This window comes from Miscanthus floridulus, chromosome 18 (genome assembly GCF_019320115.1).
Source record: "Miscanthus floridulus cultivar M001 chromosome 18, ASM1932011v1, whole genome shotgun sequence".
NCBI classification, from domain to species: Eukaryota; Viridiplantae; Streptophyta; class Magnoliopsida; order Poales; family Poaceae; genus Miscanthus; species Miscanthus floridulus.
The window spans coordinates 33,080,945-33,102,312 of record NC_089597.1 but is presented as its reverse complement, the minus strand read 5'-3'; the positions used below and the strand labels follow the sequence as shown (position 1 = coordinate 33,102,312).

At 45.0% G+C, this 21,368-nt stretch overlaps 2 protein-coding genes across 4 annotated transcripts; both read left to right on the top strand.

The window, feature by feature from the left end:
- Positions 1–4,385: 4,385 nt before the first annotated feature.
- On the top strand, positions 4,386–12,489 carry LOC136520985 (pantothenate kinase 1-like). 3 transcript variants are annotated; one of them, XM_066514701.1, is made up of 18 exons: positions 4,399–4,849; positions 4,986–5,129; positions 5,795–5,829; positions 6,411–6,527; positions 6,873–6,992; positions 7,075–7,169; positions 7,243–7,336; positions 8,333–8,464; positions 8,822–8,934; positions 9,154–9,268; positions 10,019–10,132; positions 10,248–10,342; positions 10,406–10,499; positions 10,836–11,048; positions 11,241–11,366; positions 11,488–11,600; positions 11,736–11,925; positions 12,045–12,489. In XM_066514701.1, exons 1-18 carry the CDS (start codon positions 4,717–4,719, stop codon positions 12,186–12,188), a joined length of 2,187 nt encoding a protein of 728 aa, XP_066370798.1. In that variant the 5' UTR covers positions 4,399–4,716; the 3' UTR covers positions 12,189–12,489. The 3 variants fall into 3 exon arrangements, with proteins under 3 accessions (XP_066370797.1, XP_066370798.1, XP_066370799.1); XM_066514700.1 differs by lacking the exon at positions 10,836–11,048 and having other exon boundaries at positions 4,386–4,849; positions 12,045–12,488; XM_066514702.1 differs by lacking the exons at positions 4,399–4,849; positions 4,986–5,129; positions 5,795–5,829; positions 6,411–6,527 and having other exon boundaries at positions 7,065–7,169.
- A 1,664-nt stretch (positions 12,490–14,153) lies between these two features.
- On the top strand, positions 14,154–14,768 carry LOC136523068 (uncharacterized). The gene has a single exon (XM_066516845.1). It carries the CDS (start codon positions 14,235–14,237, stop codon positions 14,547–14,549), a length of 315 nt encoding a protein of 104 aa, XP_066372942.1. The 5' UTR covers positions 14,154–14,234; the 3' UTR covers positions 14,550–14,768.
- Positions 14,769–21,368: the final 6,600 nt, after the last annotated feature.

Sequence of the window (21,368 nt, the reverse complement as noted above, 5' to 3'; positions counted from 1 at the left end):
TTTGGGGCTTTGTATGAGTTAAGACACCGCCTCTAGCATAGGACGATATGCTAAATTCAATATGTATAAAACAGGCGTGAGGCCCACATTTGGGCGCTCCTCCCCACGCCCTGTGCCTGCTCTGTTCCGCACGCCCCACTCGCTCCTCAGATTCTACGACGCTAGCTCGAACGACTCGCCCCACCCACGTCGCCCGTCCCCACGTGGGCCCATGTCGCCCCAACATTACCAGCATCAAAAAGAGGAGGAGATACCGATGCAAGGCAACAGAAGGCGAGGAGAGAGATGGAACACCCGATCTACTTTTGAAATATCAAATAAAACATTTGCAACATATGTTTGAAAACAGTTGAAACACTTTCAACATACGTCTGAAAATACATGTAAAAACACTTGATAACGCTTGAAAAAGCCATTGCAAAATATATCCAACATCCAGATAAACCTATATGCAACATATGTGTGAAACACGTGCAAACATTGAGATAAAACACACTTGCAACATATGTCTGGAAAAGCAACTCAAACATTGGGAATAAAAGCTTACAACATACGTGTACAACCATTACAACATATGCAACATTCTGATCTATTTTTGCAACATTCACATGAAACACTTGCAACATTAAGATGAAACATCTGAAACACTTGAAACATACATTGCAACATGCGATTTCAGCGCGCAATGTCACCTTCCTGCTTGGATGAATTACAGAGCTCGACGCCGCCGCGGCGCATGGAGCTCGCCGGTGCGCCTCTAGGCGAGGACTGCTCGGCAGCCTGGGTGAGCACTTGCTCGAGGCACGCAAGCACCCCTGGGCGAGCACCTGTTCCGCGGCCTGGGCCAGCGCACCCTAGCCGCGGCGGAGGCGGGCTTGGCGCGGTGGATGGTGGCGGCGGTGCGCCGAAGTGGCCTGGCAAAGTCAGTGCCCAAGTGCTGCACCTCGGAGGCGGTCGCGCGCCGCACCTGGCTGGGCCAGCGGCCGAGCGCTGGAGGCGACAGGCGAGCGGATAGGAACGAGTATGTGGACGTGCTGATTTTTTTATTTAAGAAACAGAGGAGCAGGGGTCTTGGCCTGGCGTTGCGCGGCCCACTAACGGTGCGTCTGCTCGCCCGGACGCCCGCTTCATAACATTAACCTACGTAAATTTAATAACCCTCCCATTTCAGTTCACTTATATAAGGTTGTGTTTTGTTAAAATAGTAACTCCCCCCTTTAATATGTAAGAACCAAACAAATATCTTAATTTTGAGTTTAGTTTATAAAGTGTGCATGCATTGACTGGACAGTGAAAGCTCCTTTAATAGTAAGAGTGGGTTAATTAATTGCACAAATGCAATTTCCGCAACTAAATTATTCCATTGGAATATCGTGTCCCCTACTAAATACTAGTGCCCTTCAAAAGGTAATATTAATTGGTGTTTGCATTGTAGGCCTATGAATGAAAGAGTAAATGGCAGAAACTTACCTCTATGTTTGAAGAGAGAACCAAGTGCTTACATGTTATGGCAACTACGTTATGATGATGTCGATGGCTTGAAGAGAGCAAACAGCAACCACGTAGCTCAAACATGCGGGGATACATACGGCAATTTCCCGCATATAAGTTTGCGTTGTCGAAAACAATTATTGTTTCACTTTAACCATTCCGTGCAACGTAATTAAGCGCCGCAGGCCGTATTTCGACAGCTCCACACAACCCACAGGTGGTACCGGGCCACGCCAATGCGGCGGCCTGCGACGGCGCTCTCTGTTATGGCCTCTGGGCCTCTCGGGCTCTGGGCTTCTGGCAAGGTGCAAAATAAAACGCCAACCGGGCCGCGCCGGACCCTAGAGCTCATCAGCTCAAGCCGGCCCGGGATGGCCTGGTTGGCCTGTTACTGGTTGGTCCGAAGGCGACCGGAGCAGCATTTTTGTGCTACACAGCCGCACCGGATTAGCCATACATTCACGCCTACCTACCAGTTGTGGACGGTAGACCCCTGCTGACCGTGGCCGGGCACATGATTTCGTCGTGCCTGCATGTGCTCCTTGCTCCCTCTTCTAGTCTTCTTCTTCATTGAATTCTTCTTCTCCAAATTTGTTTAGTTTGCGAAAACTTTTTCCAAAAAGTGCTACAGTAGCTATCACATCAAATCTTGCGATACATGCATGGAGCATTAAATGTAGACGAAAAAAAAACTAATTGCACAGTGGTTGAAAATTGCGAGACGAACGTTTTGAGCATAATTAGTCCATGATTGAACACTAATTACCAAATAACAATGAAAGTGCTACCGTAACTAAATTTCCAACTTTCACCAACTAAGCGCGTGTTTAGTTTCAGGAAGTTAGAATTTGAGGCTACTGTAGCACTTTCGTTTTTATTTGGCAATTAGTGTTCAATCATGGACTAATTAGGCTCAAAACGTCCGTCTCGCAATTTCCCACCAAACTGTGTAATTAGTTTTTTTTCGTCTATATTTAATGTTCTATGCACAAACCGCAAACATTCAATGTGATATATACTGTAGCACTTTTTAGAAATTTAGCGTGCAACTAAACAAGGCGTAAACAAGGGTGCACGGAACAAAACAGGAGAGAAAAGACGCGACTTGGGGCGGGGAGGTTGGGCGATAGAGGTTGCACCTGGCGGCAGGAGAGAAAAGACGCGCGGCTAAGATAGATGTGTCAGTCTCATTACTGCCCGTACTCGCGTACAGTAGTTGAAACATTTGACAAAAAAAAAACAAAAAAGCTGAATGAACTGTGTAGTAGGCGGCACGCATCCATGTTGGCTGATGCAAAAGCTCTCGTTGTTGGTTTCTGAGCTAATAAGTTCGGCTGGTGCTGGTTTTTGTGAGAGAAGAGAGAAAAATACTGTTGTTTGGCTGATAAGTTGTAGCTGAAATCAACAAACGAACAGGCTAAAAGAGGAGCGAAGAAAATCTTTTTTTTTATCAAAAGCATCTACATTAAACAACACTCACTGGCAAATCGCCTTTTACAAGGTCCATTACATATGAAGGTATCCAGACTCCAACACATAAGTTCCGTGGAGAGCTAAACAGTCTGCCACCTTATTACAATTTCTATTACATAACGAGACAGTACATGAAGAAAACTCGGATTGCATAACGTCTCGTATCTTGAAGACCAGAGCACCAATGCTGCTTCAGTCTACACTTGATGACTTGAGGGCAACAACTAACATTGTGGCATCCATTTCCAAAGACAATTTGCGACATTCTCAATTGTGCAGCCTGAAGTACGCCTTTGTATGCCGCAATTGCTTCTGCATGCAATGCCGATGAAGCATAAGAAATATTCCCTGCACCAGCTGCTAGCACTTCCCCATTGTTGTTCCTTATCACAAAGCCCCATCCTCCAGATCTTTTAGTTGGGTCAAATGATCCATAAGAATTAATTTTGTAAGTATCCTCTTCGTGGAGGTCTCCATGTGCACTGAGCTGCACACGTTATTTTCTTTTCATTCCCATGAAGCTTTTCAAATTCCATCAGGGCCGCGTTTAGTTCGCGGCCGAATCGGCGGTTGCACAGTGCGGTGTGACGGTAAACACTGTAGCAAACACTGTAGCAGTTCGTTTGTGTTTGTGTATTGTTGTCCAAACATTGATTAATTAGGCTCAAAAGATTCGTCTCGCAAAGTTCAACCAAATTGTGTAATTAGTTTTTGATTTCATTTACATTTAGTACTCCATATATGTACCGTAAGTTTGATGTGACGGAGAATTTTCTTTTTACATAGTGTCAAAGTTGGGAGTTTGGGGAACTAAACAAGGACCAGATAGTAGGATACAGAGCCACAAATCTCATTCACACTCGGCATCCTCCCACCATCGCCCTGTTTCTTGCCGACCACCATCTCCAATGCAAGACAAAAACTTTTAGTTGTATATTCTTCTCCAATTCGCATATCTTACTAATTACTTCAATTCCAGATTGGCAAGACACCAATTCAGTTCTGATATCTTCCATATTTAATAAGCGCCAACACAGCTTTGCATACTTACATTTAAAGAAGAGATGCCCACAATCCTTATCAAGCCTTTTACAAACTGGGCAGATGGTATCTAATTCTACACCACGCCTGGCCACATTTCTTCTATCAGGAAGGCTATTATGTGCCAGGCGAAGAAAATCTTGACCCATCGTGTGCGTCAGCAATGACTCGCCAGCCTAATCCGAACATGTCCCGGTGGGCTGGGCGGGTCTTCCAGTCCAGAGGGGATCACGTCGGCGACGGCGACCGGCGGGAGGCCAAAACGAGGCCGGCACGCCCCGGCGCCGGCGGCTCCCACGGTCCCGATCCAGGCCCGTTTCGTCGTGACTCGTGCGCTGTTCTGTTCGTGCCCGGTTTTTTTATTCCGCTTCTATTCTGGTCTCCGAGCCGGTGAACCCATCACCACTCCACCAACTAAACTCCAACCCCGCCGCCGCGCGGCGCGTGCACGCCTGCACACTTGGTTGTACCGCCCGCGTACGACTCCGCCCACGCCACTCGACGCGACCGAGACAGCCAGCGCCCAGCAGCGAGAGTCCCAACTCCCTCCCAGACGCCGGCAGTCCGCGGCACAGCACAGCGAGCCAGTCAAACCGAGGCGGCGACGAACCGAGAGGACAGGACGCAGGCAGGGCGGCGCGGCGCGCCCGCGGGTGTGAATGCGGGCGGCGCGATCCCTGCCGCCGAGCGATCTGTGACGGCACGCTCAGCATGGGCGAGGCGACGGGCCACGGCGTCGACCTCTCGGGCGCCGAGATCCGCGGGGGCCTCGAGGATCGCAACCCGCCCATCTTCCTCCCGCGCCAGCCCGCCGCGTCGCCGCTCCTCGCCCTCGACATCGGAGGTACCTACCTCGGCGACGTCGCTTCTCGTCCCCCGGACTTCAATTCCGTTCCGCCTATGTGTGTGTGTGTGTTTTGCTTGCTGCCTGCCTGCCTTCTTACGGAGCGGCGTTGGGATTCCTGGTGCTCGTATGGTAGGGACTCTGATCAAGCTGGTGTACACGGCGAGCTGCGGCGGCGGGGCCGACGGGGCGGACCTGCGCTTCGCCAAGTTCGAGAGGCGACGCCTCCAGGAGTGCTTCGACTTCATCCGGGCGGAGGGGCTCCTCGCCTGCAATGGCGGTACGTACGTCGCTGGCTACTCGTTTGGTTTTCATATCACGATACCGAGAGAGTTCCGTACTTCCGTGGTTTGTTGGTGGGGAGAAATGGGTAGGATAGGACAGCGAGATGCTTGGTGCCACTATGCCGGTCACTAATTCGTCAGGAGTTGGGATGTTCCTTGCCGCATTTAGAAATTTCCATTGTAGCAAAAGATCAGCTCTCAACGTATCTACTTTATATTCCCCTTGGGGAAAAAAAAGGCAGTCTAAATTGATAACCACTCTACTCCGATACTCTGATAAATAGGTCCAGTAATTTCCTTTGTCAGCCAGGAGCGCCAAGGTGCCTGTAACGCCGGCGTTTCATTTCCTTTGTGCAAATTTTCAGTTACATGATACTGTTATATACTGCAAGTTAAATTTCAACTTTCTTGTTTGCTTACAAAAAAAAGGCAATCTAAATCGTCAATTACTCTACTCCCGATACTCGGATAAATAGGTCCAGTAATTTCCTTTGTCAACCAGGGGTGCCAAGGTAATGTAATGCCAGCATTTCATTTCCTTTGTGCAATTTTCAGCTACATGATATTGTTTTTTACTGCAAGTTAAATTACAACTTTCTTGTTTGTTTACATCATTGGTGCACTTTTTTAGTGCGGATTAAATTGTAATTTTGTATGTCAGGGACGAGGCCAGGCGGAGAAAACATGACCCTGAAGGTAACTTACTCTTTTGCTAATGTATTTATAACCAAAATGATAACAAATACATTAATTAGTTCAATGCAAGAAGAGTACATGTCCACATTTGGCAGTTATCACATTTATTTGCAAGGTCATTCTGGCATGTTTACCACTACTCCTTGCACAAACAAAGTATCAGCAAAATTCCCCTACAAACTTTGCTAGTTCCAACATGATGTGAATATATTTATACTCCTGTTTACATTTGATGCTAAATAATTGTTCAATTATTTTTCTCCACAGGCACTTTGTCACTGACAACTCTTACAAAGTTACAGAAATAATGTTTTCGTGTATAGTGTTACATAAATATTTGTTTAGTATATTAAAAGAAACAGAGTATAACTCTGTTTTTGTAGCTTTCAAAAACAGAGCTTTTGCCTAGCTCCCAAGTATGATATCTTATTGGTACTTTTAGTTATTGGAACTACCCTTTTCAAATCTGTCTTCTGGTGTCCCTAGTATTGTTCATCCAGAACAGAAGATTATTGGATGACATGTACATGTTTTTCTTTTTCAAAGAATTGAGAAAAGTATATGATAGATATCATGCACAGGCTACAGGCGGTGGAGCATATAAATTTGCTGATGATTTCCTGGAGAAACTAGGTGTTTGTCTTGACAAGCTCGATGAAATGGATAGTGTTGTTTCTGGAGCAAACTTTTTGTTGCAGGTCAGTGTCAGTCCTTAGCTGCTCATCATATCACCCTATTTCACTGACAAATATCCTTGCATGTCTTGTATCACTGTTAATCTACTCCCTCCTCCGTTCCAAATTATAAGTCGCTTTGACTTTTTTGGTTTATCCATTTTGCTATATATCTAGACATATTATTTATTTAGATGCATTGCAAAATATATGTACCAAAAAAATCAAAGCGACTTATAATTTGGAACGGAGGGAGTATTATTTTTAACTTTTCTCACTCACTATGTTAGATAGTGAACAAATCACAATTTATTTATTTATTGTGAGGAAGAGCATGTTTTTCCTTTTAACTGATGCTATATCTTGCAGAATATTCCTGGTGCAGCCTTCACACACATGAATGGACAGAGGAATCCAGTAGATGTTTCCCCGAACAATTTGTTTCCTTATCTTCTTGTCAACATTGGCTCAGGAGTTAGTATACTGAAGGTTGTACTTCTTCGCTGGGGTACTTTTTGAAAGTGCATTACAATGTAACTCATGTGACCATATGTTGTTAAGTATAATGTAGGTCACTGGAAATAGAAAGTTTGAAAGGGTAACTGGGACGCACATTGGTGGTGGTACCATGTTTGGTTTAGCAAAACTTTTAACAGGCTGTAAGAGGTAATATCTAACCTTCCACATCATGCGACTTGTTTACTGTTTTTTCCATACTAACTTGTTACAATTCTCTTAGCTATGATGAATTCTTGCAATTAAGCCAGAAAGGGGACAACTTTGTTCTTGATCTAATTGTCAAGGATATATGTGGAGAGCTTGTCTGCCAGAAAGTTAGTCTTCATCCTTTTCTTGTTATACTTTAATTATAGAACATACCATTTCTCTCCTGTGACGCTGTTGTTATTTTTTTCTTTTCTGGTATGATATGCATTCATGCATGCTTGCATTTTATTGATTTGGCTTTTGGTGGGCTACTACTGCTTGTGTAGGACTGTAGGTTCATTTCTTTTTTTCTTTACTGAGTGAATGTTGACTGCATCATGACTTAGGATTACCCCCCCCTGAAAACCTTACTTAAGATTCCATAACAACCTACAGAATTACAAATATTAAAATTGTTAGTGCTATACTTTTCTTGATTACTTACTTTTCTAGCACTACCAAATCAGTGTGACACTGTAACTGCTTGACACACGCTGTTTAATATTTAAATGTTTGGTGACATCCACCCATCCATCTGGGTTGTGTTGTGCATGTGTAAGGTTTCTTGTATGGGTTCTTGCCCCATTTTTTTCCTTAATATAATGATACACAGCTCTCACGCGTGTTCGAGAAAAAAAAATTCCATCCATCTGTGTTTTCTGATGGCTAGATTGATTTGCCTGTGCATTTGCATGTATGTGCTATATCTTATCCAATATTGTATGTTTGTTTTGTATATAAAGGAATACTTATCTTTAAATAATTAATATTTTACAGTTCATGTGTTAATATTTGACCATTCTTATGAAAAAATGGTCATTTGGCATATCTTGTATTAACTGGACTCCTATTAGCTTTATAGGAGTTTTTTCTTGAGTTTACATAATCCTGGAGGTGGTAAGCTATGCTTTTAGTTTACGTAAGTCTATGTAATTTCTCTAATGACATCTAATGTTTTATGGTTTGTCTCTAATATCAACTAGAAAGGACACCAATTTTAGGAATGGCTGTGTTTAACCATTAGACATTTTTTGTTGTGTTTAAATTTATCTATCCTTTCACCGCTTATGATGGAGCATCAGTCCTCATGAATGGTTGATTCATCCTTTTCTTATATGTGCCAGCAAGGACTTTCAACATCAACTCTTGCTTCTAGCTTTGGGAAAGTTATTACTTCTGAGAAGAAGCTGACAGATTACAAGCCTGAAGACATTGCATCCACATTGTTGAGTGCCTTTACCTACAACATTGCGCAAGTGTGTTCCTTTTTTTCTGCCTGTCTGCTTGTTATGAATTTAGACTTCTTACCCTGGAATGAGGATATTGTGTGTGTGTGGGTGGGTGGGTGGGGGTTGGGGGGGGGGGGGGGGGGGGGGGGGGGGGGGGGGTGTTGGAAATTATGTTAGCTATTTGCATCTTATGACACCCAGTATTCTTTATTGGAAAGAAATAATATAAATCTAGATGGTTCGGTAGAAAGATTCACATATGAACTAGTTTTGTAAATGGGCTCCAACAAGATAGGAGCACTGTCAGCGACTGCTCAATATTGGGTTTCATCTATTTTTGTTGTTTTATATTATTGTTATCAACTCATGGTAGTTGTCCGTCAGATTGCTTTCCTTGTTGCATCACTTTTGGGCCTCCGAAGGGTCTTCTTCGGTGGATCATATATACGAGGACACAAAAGCACGATGGAAAATATTTCTTATGCAATTGATTTCTGGTAAGCATTTCTTGTGTATTTACATTTTGTCTGCAATTAATCTATGTTTATACATTTGTTAATATGAAAAGGAGAAAAATTAATGCTATATGTCAGTTCCTGTCTCTTAATCTCTAGCTTTATCAGTATGAACATTCTGTGTTCAAAATTTCTTTGGGTAGGATTTCTTTTAGTCTATGGTGGCAAGAATCTAAGCATATCTGGTCTATCATTGATCAGGTCACAGAGCCAAATGCAAGCAGTATTTTTGCGACATGAAGGGTATTTGGGAGCACTTGGTGCCTTGATGAGTTATGGGGATCCCAGTGGTGAAAATCTTACCCTTGAGGAGAAGGTGAGTTTCAACAAAGATATTCTACGCACGCTTATCATTGGCCTACGCACATGAAATTCCAATCTCTTGCTCCTCAATATAGAAGGAAAATGCTTCTATCCACCAGTACAAACAAGTTCCGTGCATGCTAAAGTGAACCAACATTACAATCAAGGGTTTCTTTGATTGGTGGATGAGAGTTACCACTTTGTTCCCAGGGGAAGTGAAGCAAGGTTTGAATTCTCTAAGATGTGGATAATCGTAACAACTGTGTGTTCAACGGAGCCATTCCCAACATTCAGCTTGTGATTAGAACTATCCTTGAAGAGGCTCATCTCTGGTGCCTTGCTGGTGCTAAGGGATTAGCGCATTTAGAAGTGACCGCCAGGTAGATGGCTTGACTTTGTTCAGGTCTGATCGCGTGTTTGTTTTTCTGAAACAGGCGCAAATGTAACTGAGCAGTATTTGGGTGTGGGTGTGGTGGGTGTTGTTTAGGTTTTGTACGCGTACTCTCCTTTCTTCTTCTTAGTGCAATGATACGCAATTGTCCTGTGTTTTCGAGAAGAAAAGCTAAAGTAAACCAGAGTTTGAGGGCTGGCCTTCACGAGTCCTCCATTTTTTTTTTTATGTTTTATGAACTTTTTCAGTATTCAACGTAGGTGACTACTGATTACAAAAGCATATGTTTAATGTAGGTTCTACAACAGCGATTTATGTTTTCCAAGCTAAAATGTGGTATTTTTCATGATCTACCTTTTTCTGTTCATACAGGAGCCTCATCACGAATCAGCACCTGTTGATGGGACATCAGTGGATGAAGAGAATGATAGCAACATATTTCCTTACCTCCTTGTAAATATCGGATCAGGTGTCAGCATGATAGAGGTTCTCCAGTATACTGCTTCTCTTTCTATTAATTAATTATATTTCTCACATGTCAGCTGTAATCAACAATGTGCTTTCAAAGATCTTGTTATTAGCAACATGCTTTTATGAACAGGTAATTGGTAAGGGAAAGTTTGAAAGAATTATAGGATCCCATCTAGGCGGCGGTACTATCCTTGGTCTTGCCAGGCTTTTGACTGGTTGTTCAAGGTACTATCCAATTAGTGGTATAAGACTTCCTTTTGGCTAGACAATTAATATTTTTCCTTTTAGTTACGAAGAATTCTTGGAGTTGAGCCAGAGGGGCAATAATTTGTCCGTCGATTTGACTGTTGGGGACATATATGGGGGAGAAGGTTACCCAAAGGTACTTATCCATTCTTTGAAAAAGTTGACCTGTTGGGATTTTTTTCCCGGTAATATGCAACAGTTCTAACAAAATCAAATGTTTATGAGTACCACACTGCTTTATGCTGATTGATCACCTGAGAGGTAATCTATTCTGGAGAAGGAAAATAAAATAAGAAAAATATGTAGCAAATTGCAGCAGGTGCACGAAACAGGCATCATGATCTTTGAACTACAACTGTTTCCATCCATCAAGGCATACTAAATAACAGAGGCTTTCAGTTTGCATTTATATACTTATATCACTGCTGTTTGGAGACAGATGTTGAATCGATGGTTACTTTTATATGATTAGATTTTAGGTATTTGGGTATTTGGTATACTTACCATGAAGGTTATGAAACTCAAGCGCATGAGCTTAGATTTTATAACCATAAAGGGCGTACCCAGTGCAGAGAGCTCCCGCTCTGTGCGGGGTCTGGGGAAGGGTGTTAGTGGCAAGCCTTACCCTTGCCTGTGCAATGCGAGGAGACCGCGACTCGAACTCGGGACCTTCCGGTCACAGGCGGTAAGACTCTACCGCTTGCACCAGGCCCGTCCTTCTTAGATTTTATAACCATCATGCATAATATTGAATTAAGGTTTTGAATATCTGTATGCAGAATTTGTATTGCAATACTTTTGCGTTTGAGCATCATGGGACAAATTGTAATAGTTAGCTATCATTATTTCCATCAGTTCTTTTTTCTCTTTGTCTCAGGTTGGTCTTCCAGCATCCACTACTGCGTCTAGCTTTGGAAAAGTGAACTCAAGCAAACTTTCTGAGTACAAAGTAGAGGATCTTGCTGCAGCCCTACTGAATTCTTTCACGTACAACATTGGACAGGTATTCTTCTTTGCGGATATTATGGTTTCTATGTGTGATTTTTTTTAATAAAAGGTTTCCCCCCACTTTATCTATGTGTGATTTATCAGTTACCCTGACATTATTTTTACTTCTCTTCTAGATAGCCTACTTTGTGGCTAATCTTTCAGGCCTGAAGAGAATTTTCTTCCGAGGTGCTTACGTCTGTGGTCATGAAAAGACTATGGATAAGATTTCTCGTTCCCTAAAATATTGGTAAGAAACTTAGTTAAATATACAGTGATTAATATTATTGCAACGAACATAAATTTGCAATCCAGCACCATGACTGCATTGCTCCTCGTCCACTAAGTCAATAGTTCCTTACCTCCTTTTGTTGATTGTTTCCAGGTCCAAAGGTGAAGTCCAGACAACATTTCTATGCCATGAAGGGTTCTTGGGAACACTAGGTGCATTTTGGAGTTATGAGAACATGGGGATCGACAGCTTGGCGGCACATGAAGTCATCAGGGAGGTCTTGCTTGGTGCGCCATACACTGGGCAGTTCCCATCTTTACCTGTCACTCAACAACAGGAGAATGTAAGCACCATATATTTGCATGTAGCAACCTAGTTAAATTACAATATTATTTGCCAATGCCAACCTCAACAATTTCTTTCTCTTATCATGGTATTTTTGTTGGCATGTGCTTCGTTTAGGGAGAACATAGTACTCTCGAAGGGGAAGTAGAAAGCTTACGGCATGACAATGCCATGCTGAAGGCTGAGGTTGAGCGATTACAAAGGGAGAATGCGGAGCTAAGAGCTAAGTTGGTAAGATCAGGCGAGACTTCAACCTTGTGACTTGTGACACAATAAAAGGGGCGAGCCGCAGCTTGTTGTAAACTGTAACTGTTTAGAAAATGGCTCAAAAGGTAACTCATATAGGAAAACTAAATTCTGGGAAAAAGAAATGGAAAAGAAATGCCAATTAGCATTGCTCATCTAGTGATGAGCCTTGTATAATTATTTATATTCTTTATACAAGAGCCTCTGTATTTGCTCCGTTCATGGTATCTTGTTCCTGTAAATGTTGTATAAATAGTTACCAAAATCAAGTAAGTCTGGCTTTGCAATTTTTTTTTTTGAAATAACAGTGTCGGTTTCCGAGTTTCCCTTGGAAAAAACCTTCGGGTGAGATTGAAGCATTCTTTTTTAGACTTTTTTTTAGGGGTTCTTTTTTAGACTTTTGAGTGCCTTGAACTGAAAGATAAGAAATGACACGTCACTTATAGAGTTATATAGGTGGTCTCGGATACTGAAATGTGTTCGCATACTCTCCTCTTTTTTTAACATGGATTTGTTCTAAGTCAAACTCAAACATTTCTAACCTTGACCATAATTCAAAAAATCTATATAGTTTCACGACTTGTGAACTAGCTATATATATTGTGAAAGTTTGTCTTACAGTGAATCTAAAAACATACATTGTGAACTAACTTCGGTGGAACAAATATCTAATCTCTCTTGTGTTTTGAATTGCAAAGTCGTATTGAAATCCAACATAATTTGGCATTAAAAAAGATTAAATGTGTTGTAAGATTCTGTGAGGTATATTCTCGGCTTAGAGATTTCGAAAAATAGTCACTATAATACAAAGTCGTTTTGAAATCCAACATAATTTGGCATTTGGCATTAATTAAAAAAGTAAACGTCGCCTGAGAGATTCGAACTCTCCAGGCACACGCCTTAACCACTCGGCCAAAGCGACGAAAGCGCAGTGTGTTTTTACAATGTTGTTTAATTATAATAAATAGACTTAGTCAGCCAAGCTCATAAACATGGCACGAGCAGATACGGTAGCTTTAGCATGTTATCTGTAATCTTATTAGGCTACTCGTGCTGTAAATATTGACGTGTTATTTAGTTTATTTATAGGATTTGCCACATGTCACCTCCGTTTGACAAAGATAAATAAGCTTTACATACATGCCTTTGTTCAGTTCCCAGGAGTAGACAGACAGACGAACCTGCAGGCAGTTTGCATAAAGTGACACGACGACGCCACATTTTCTGGTACCTCCTCCCGTCCGGTTCCTCACCACCCTTGGCATGATGAACAGAACAAAACGCAACGCTCTGGACGCCTGGTCGGTCTCGTGCATGCACAAGCTAAGAAGCAATCAGGTCATGGGCTTGCGAAGCAAGCATGCATGAGCGATTGCTGCTGACTCTCGACGCTGCAAAGCACTTGCTTGGCTTGCAAGAGGCAGCTAAGCTGCCTGGAACCGCGTCCGGAGAACCCGGCTAGATAGCCGCCACGTGAGCTAGCTCCCCACGTTATCCTGTCACTCTGTCCTCCTGTGAGATTCATTCAGGCCGCCAACAAGAAAAGCGAGCGAGAATGGATCGCGCCCTTTAATTCTAGCTTGTCCTAGCTAACTGAACCGGTCTTGAGCTATAATTAATGCATCATCAGGCAAACGTCAACCTAAGTCCAATGCAAGGTCTGACTGGTACGGTAGAGACAGAGATGATTAGCCTGACGAAGCATGCTAATCAAGCTTCGGTAGTGGAAACAAAACGTCAAGGCTGGCTTGCGCGCCTCCTTCTCCTTCCTTCGCCCACAAGCACCGCCCAGCTGATCGGATGGATCGACACCGCCGGAGCCGAACAGACACAAACACGTATCTGAAACCCATCATAAAGCTATCTTTTTGCTTGCGTACAAGCCTTACACAGACGGGCCGGTAGCTATCTTTTTGCTCTCCCTCGCTCCATATAAACCGTCGTCCGATGTACATGACGCATCCAAGAACTCCATCATAAAGCTAGCTGCTTGCACAGTCGTTGCAGAGAGCATCATATCGCCGCCTTCGATCGTCGGCAGCAAGCAATCGCGACCGAGCAATGGGCAACGTGGAGGCGACGTCGTCCATCGTGCCACCGGAGCTCGGCCACGCGCTGGTCAAGGTGGCCGTGTTCGCGGTGGTGCAGGCGCTGGTCTACCTCATCCTGCGCAAGTCGTCGGACGTCTTCGCCCCGGGGAAGACGACGGCGAGGTCGTTCAGCTTCCGGCCGATGCGGAGCATGAGCGTCCGCCGCGTGCTGGCCGCCTTCTCCGACGTCCCCGTCGGCGTCCCGGAGCCGGAGGACGGCGCTGGCGCCGCGCCGTCGCCTTCGCCGGTGGACCCCGGGGATGAGCCTGCCAGCTGCTTCAAGTGAATTAATCGTCGGGCTGGTCGTTCTTTGCACTAGGTGCTTTGCTCAAGTATATACTCCTATATAGTAATTGTTCTGTTATGTAAAATAGTACTAAAAAATAAAAAATGGTACTAGTAGTAGTACTACTACTTTGAGGTACGACGTGTATGTATGTATGTATGTATGTATGTACAGCTAGTTTGTGTATTGATCTTGATTCGAGTTGAGATTATTGCTGGGTTCTTTACTAATTAAACGAGAGTGTTTTCTCCTTGACGATATGGCGAGCAATTTGCACGTGACGAATTGAGCAAGGCGTTTCTCGGGATTTAAGGCCCAAAGCAAATGGGGCTCCATTTGCCTAGAGAGTTTCAAAATGGGCTCACAAGCCCCGTTGTGGCTCGCTCTACGTCTCTATCTCATGAAACCGATGACTCTGGCGGTTGCCCCGTCCTCGTCCCTCTGCTTAACTACAAATCTCCAAATCCCTGGCCCACAAGGCCACAACTCTGAAATCTCCAAATCCCTAACCCATCTCTTTGGAGAAGCCCAATCCAACCGGACATGGGGACGAAGGTAGTCGTGTACTGCATCCAATGGGCAATGGTGCGTCCCACACCCACACTCGGCTAGTCCATGGCGTACGCGCGCCACGCACCACACGCCACACCAGAATGACCTGCCGCCTTCGCCTAGGGCGCCGGTGCAAACCCAACGCGGCAGCACATGCCGGCGCCGGCCTACCCTTTTCCTCCCATGCATGGGCAAAAGAAGATGGAGGCCGAATCGGACATGGCATGGCATGGTCCCCCCCGTATTAGCAGAGGAGACGGAGAGAACGTGGTGGCCATGAATGGGAAGTATGCAGAGGTCAACACCGCACTAACCAAGCACCAACGTCTGTGTCGACAGGACAAACCAGGCCTTTTAACCCGTCGCTTTCCCGCATCCCCCGGCCGATCACTGATGAAAACCCGACGGACTCCGCGGCCGCTCGGCCATTTGCCTCCATCTGACCAACGCGCGGTCGGTGTACGCCCACCGACGGCGGACGAGACCACGCCGTCGTGCCGACGGAGCACGCAGTAGCGTAGCTCGGGCTCGGCACACTGGAATGGATAGTCGGAGACTGGCGCCCAGACGTCTGCGGCGGCGGGCCGCCGGCAAGTCATACGTGGCCGCTCTTGGGAGTTGGGTCAGCGGCAGCGGCTCTGCGTGGCGCAGCCGGGGCCCGGCCCCGGCGGGCCGCACCAGACCGAACTGAACCAGCGTTGGGCGCCGGCCCGTTCTTTCCAGGGCCCCCGCACTGTCAGTGAGATGAAGCAGCAGCTAGACGACGGGTCAGGCTTTCAGTCACACTGGCGCTGCTGCTGTTGCCGTTGCTGTTGCTGTACTTGTATGCTTGTTCAATTGCCGTTGCAGGTCGCTCTCGTCCGGATTGGATCCATATCCTAGGGTATAATCGTAGTATAGGACATGTTGGAGTGTAGTCCATCTTGAAAATGTACTAGGACGCCAGGACGGCGTATATATGCATATGCTCATCATTTCACTATTTGATGTATACGGTGTACCGGTATTATCCTACCACCAGCCATACAATGTGGCTGTGAATTTCGTACGGTCCTTGCAACATGGATCGAGGCATTGACACAAGCGTCAAGCGGTTCATCTCATGTTAATTGCTGCTCGCTATGACTGAAACGTGGGCCTCATCAGCGCCTGCCGACCCACACAGACACAGGTCGTGAGTCGTGACCAAGTCAGACCATGTCAGGGTGACATAACGTCACAAGAACGTCGATTCATGCACGTTGACATACTTTGCGTCAATAAGGACTTGAGGCCTTTTGGTTAGGAAATGCATGCCACACGCATAATCACACTGCAAATTCCGCCTCTGTAGGTAGCAAACTTCTCCTTGCACATTCGAGCAAATAAAAGGAGAACAGCAGCCGGAAAATAGCACCTCCGATCAGAAGTATACATGTTCCAAATTTGTAAATATTAATAAAAGTTTTGTAGGTTTGTTATTTTTGATAAATATGTACCATTTGCAAAACTCACGATGTTTTTATTAGATATATGCTCCTTAGTCGCCATCTTGCAAGCGAACGCTAGACCAGTTGGTCTGGCTATGCGCTTTGCACCCTGCAGGTCAGAGTTCGAACCCCCTCGGAGGTGGATTTGTTGGTCGGAGGAGGCGCAGTTTATCTGCGCGTTGAAAAAAAATCCCCTCGTCTGCCCCACGCTATAGCACAGGTCTAGCTGCGGTGCCACTGTGTATGGGTGGGGCAGAGGTTTGGAGGCTTTCTCGACCTACGTGAGAAGGTCTTCTTCTTAAGCACAATGCCCGGGGCTGTCTTACCCCCGCGTGTCGAGTTTTTTTAGTCGTCGTCCTAAACACTCTTTTGTTTATCAATCTTGAGATCTATGGGCATAACCTTTTGGAGGTTCTTGTAGAGGTGAAAGTACTTGAATGCATTTATGGGTATGCATGATTAAAAAACAAAGGCCACTTTAGACCTTATTTAGTTGTGTTAGGGTGGAAAATTAACTAATTTTCTACTTTGATCCCCCCAACACATATAGGTTGAGATAGAAGTGCAGGTAAAAAAGGTCTTAAAGCCATCGACCGATCGATGTGAATCCAGTTCCCAGCTTGGTATTATACATTGTACATGCAACTCGGCTCCACAATCATATAGGACATTCATCCTCAATGTGCGCCCATTGATAACATTAGCGCCCTTCTGTCTGCGCACATCAGTAGCCTCTCCCACCGCTCATCGCACCGCTCCTTCCTCGAATCCCTGCCCTCCCCTAACCCCAATCAAGAAGAAACACAAAGCTTTTTCAGCCGCCACGTCGCTCGCCGCCCATTCCCGCCACCACCGTCGGGCTCCTCCCCCTTCTAAGCCCCTCGGCTATTAGAGGACCTCTATAGTTTGTACTCCACATCTTAAACCTTATTCCTCTACTCCCCACCGCATCACCAGCTGCGTCGTCAACTATCCGCCAGTGCTGCTCACCCCTCCGTCCCCTAACCTCTGAATCAGAGTTGAGGAAGAAGATGAATACACACACAAGCCTTGTGCCTATTGGCCACCTTAGTCATACTGTCATGGTGTGCTTATGATGCCAACCATCTCAGTACACGCTGCGTGCATACATGCATGGCACTAGCAAATCGCGCGCGTTCGCTTTGCATGCTTTCCTTCTTTTACCACCTTTACAATTCAAGTGCCATGCTTTGTGTCGGGTTCATAAACCAGGGGTCCCTAATGGGCCTGCTCCCCAGCAAAAGCTCGGCCCAGCAGCCGACGTTGCGAACGACACGCAACTCCTAGGCCGGTTGAAAGCTCTAGTTTGGTTTTGGTTAATTGATGAAACCCTAAGTGCTAACCTAGTTTATCAAAGTGATTATGAGATAGGTAGCACTACTCCAAGTGATGAAGCAATGGCGAAGATCATGACAATGGTGATGGCATGGTGATGGTCAAATGCTTAAACTTGGAAAAGAAGAAAGAGAAAAACAAAAGGCTCAAGGCAAAGGTAAAATGGTAGGAGCCATTTTGTTTCGGTGATCAAGACACTTAGCGAGTGTGATCACATTTAGGATAGATAGCCGTACTATTAAGAGGAGTGAAACTCGTATCAAAATGCGGTTATCAAAGTACCACTAGATGCTCTAATTCATTGCATATGCTTTTATGATATAGTGGAGTACTAACACCCTTGAAAATGTTTGTGAAAATATGCTAACACATATGCACAAGGTGATACACTTGGTGGTTGGCACATTTGAGCAAGGGTGAAGGAGATAGAGTCAAAAAGGAGTTAGTCGCTCTAGTTACAGAGTGACCGGACGTGTCCGGTATGGTGACCGAACACGTCCAGTATTTGGCGACGAACTCTGTGACCGGACGCGTCCGGTCGCCACACCGGACACGTCCGGTGCGATTCAGCAAACGTAGTGCTCGGTAGATCTGTTGATCAGACGCTGGCAGCGTCCGGTCCGGTGTGACCGGATGCGTCCGGTCGTCCATGGGCGCTTACTGTACTCGACCAGACGCTGAGGCTCAGCGTCCGGTCAGTTTCTAACAGACGCGTTCGGTCGGTCCTGGTGGCTTACTGGACTCGACCGGACTCGGTAGGTCAGCATCCGATCAATTGTGTTTGTGCGTCCGATATGAGCATCCGGTCGTCGGCGGAATGGGCAGCAATGGCTAGGTTGGTTTGAACTAGACACATGACAGTCTAGGAGCTACCGGACACGTCCAGTAGGCTAACCGAACGCGTCCGGTATTCATGACCAGAGTGTCCGGTGCTGCGTCCGGTGCATTCTGACCGGAGTGTTCGGTCGATGTGCAGTCAGCCAAATATTTGAGCCAACGGCTCTATTTCGTAGGGGCTTCTATTTAAAGCCCCATGGCCGGCTCTAGCTCATGCTCTTGCACATTTTCATTGACATAGCAACCTTGTGAGCTTAGCCAAAGCCCTCCCACTCATCTCCGTCATTGATCCATCATCTTTGTGAGATTGGGAGAGAATCCAAGTGCATTGCTTGAGTGATTGCATCTAGAGACACTTGGTATTCGTGTTGCGCTGTGGATTTCGCTTGTTACTCTTGGTGGTTGCCACCACCTAGACGGCTCATTGTAGCGGTGGAGGATCGGCATGAGTTGGTGATTGTTTGTGGCTGTCTTCGGTGATTGTGAGGGGAGTTGTACCTTCCCCGGCGGAGTGCCGAAAGGTAACTCTAGTAAATTGCTCGTGTTATTGAGTTACCTCACTTGTGGGTAGGTTCTTGCGGTGTCTAATCGTGTGGACGAGGTTTGTGAAACACCTCTTAGCCGCCGAACCACCAAGTGTTGGTCGACACAACGGGGACTAGCGTGTTGGCAAGCACGTGAACCTCAGGAGAAAAAATCGGTTGTCTCTTGCCATTTGATATTCTCCCGGTGATTAGTTTCATATTCATCTTGTGATTGGTTCATTCCTCTACACGGCGGTATAACCATCCTACTCACTCGTTTATATCCTTGCAAACTAGTTATAGCAAGCTCTTTAGTGTAATTAGATTTGAGAGCTTGCTTTGCTATTTAAGTTTGCTTAGTGGAGCTCTTTAGAATAGAAAGATTGAGAGCTCTTAGTGAGTAGTATCATAGCAAGTTGTGTGTCTAGCTATCATTACAACTAGAATTGTTGGATAGGTGGCTTGCAACCCTTATAGAGCTAGAGCAAGTTTGCATTTCGCTATTTGTCATACTAATCAAATTGCTCTAGTTCATTTGTAGATTTTTAAATAGGCTATTCACCCCCCTCTAGCCATATTAGGACCTTTCAAGTGGTATCAGAGCCGTGGTCACCGTTTGATTAAAGGCTTAACAACCTCGGTGTCAAATTATGGCTCAAGTTGTGTTCAATCATGTGGGGGGCAAACCACCGTTCTTTTATGGCACATGCTATGATTATTGGAAGAGAAAGATGAGGATGTATCTTGGTTCAATCAATGATCAAGTATGGGAAGTGACCGAGAATGACTATGCTATCATTGATCCCGATGATCCCACCAACCAAGATAAGATCAACAAGCAATGCAATACAATGGCTCTCAACACCATATACAATGCCATTGATTCTAAAGTGTTTGAGCAAATCAAGGATTGTGAAAGAGCAAATGAGGTGTGGAAGAGATTGGAGGAAACATATGAGGGCACACCGATGGTGAAGAGTGCCAAGTTGTATATCCTCAAGGATAAATTGACAAGCTTCAAGATGAAGGAAGATGAGAGCATTCCGGAGATGTTCCATCGTTTGCAAGTGATTGTCAATGATTTGAAGGCATTAGGAGAGAAGATCAAGGATGATGATGTCTCTCATAGGTTCTTGATGTGCCTACCTCCAAGATTTGAGATGTTGAGATTGCTCATCATAAGAGGAGGATTGAAGGAGATTACCCCCAACCAAGTACTAGGTGATGTCATGACCCAAGAGACATACCGTGTGAAAGGGAGGGGATGACAAGGATGACAAGAAGGAAGAAGAAGAGTATAGCATTCAAGGCTATCTCATCATCATCCAAGAACAAGGGTAAGTCCAAGAAAGAATCAAGTGATGATGATGATCTTAGTGATATTGATGATGAAGCTATGGCCTTATTTGTCCGCAAGATGGGAAAATTCATGAAGAAGAAGGGCTATGGTGCAAGAAAGAGAAGAGATCACACCAAGAGCAAAGAGTATGTGAGATGATGCTACAATTGCAAGAGCCCTGATCATGTTGTAGCAAATTGTCCCTACAATAGTGATAATGATGAAGATGAGAAGAAGAAGCACAAGAAAGATAAGAATGAAAAGAAGGAGAAGAAGGAGAAGAAGGAGAAGAGAATGACCTTCCAAAAGAAGAAGAAGGGTGGAGGCTATGTAGTCACTTGGGATAGTGATGGATCCTCAGATGGTGATAGCTCTAGTGATGATGACAAGAAATCTATCAAGAGAGCACTAGCAAGCATTGCCATCAACAAGAAGCTCTCCATCTTCGACACTCCATCGACATGTCTCATGGCAAAGCCTACCAAGGTAAAATATGATGAGAGTGATGATGATGAATGTGAAAGTGACTCTTGTAGGAATGATGATGATGAGGAGTACACCAAGGAGGAGCTCTTGGACATGTGTGAGCAAGTGCACACTTGCAATGAGATGAAGAGAAAGGAGTGCAAAGAACTGCGCAAGAAAGTAAAATTTCTTGAGCAATCCTTTGATGAGCTCAATGCTACTCATGAGAGGCTAATGGAAGCCTATGAGAAGCTTGGCAAAGCTCACTCTAAGCTTG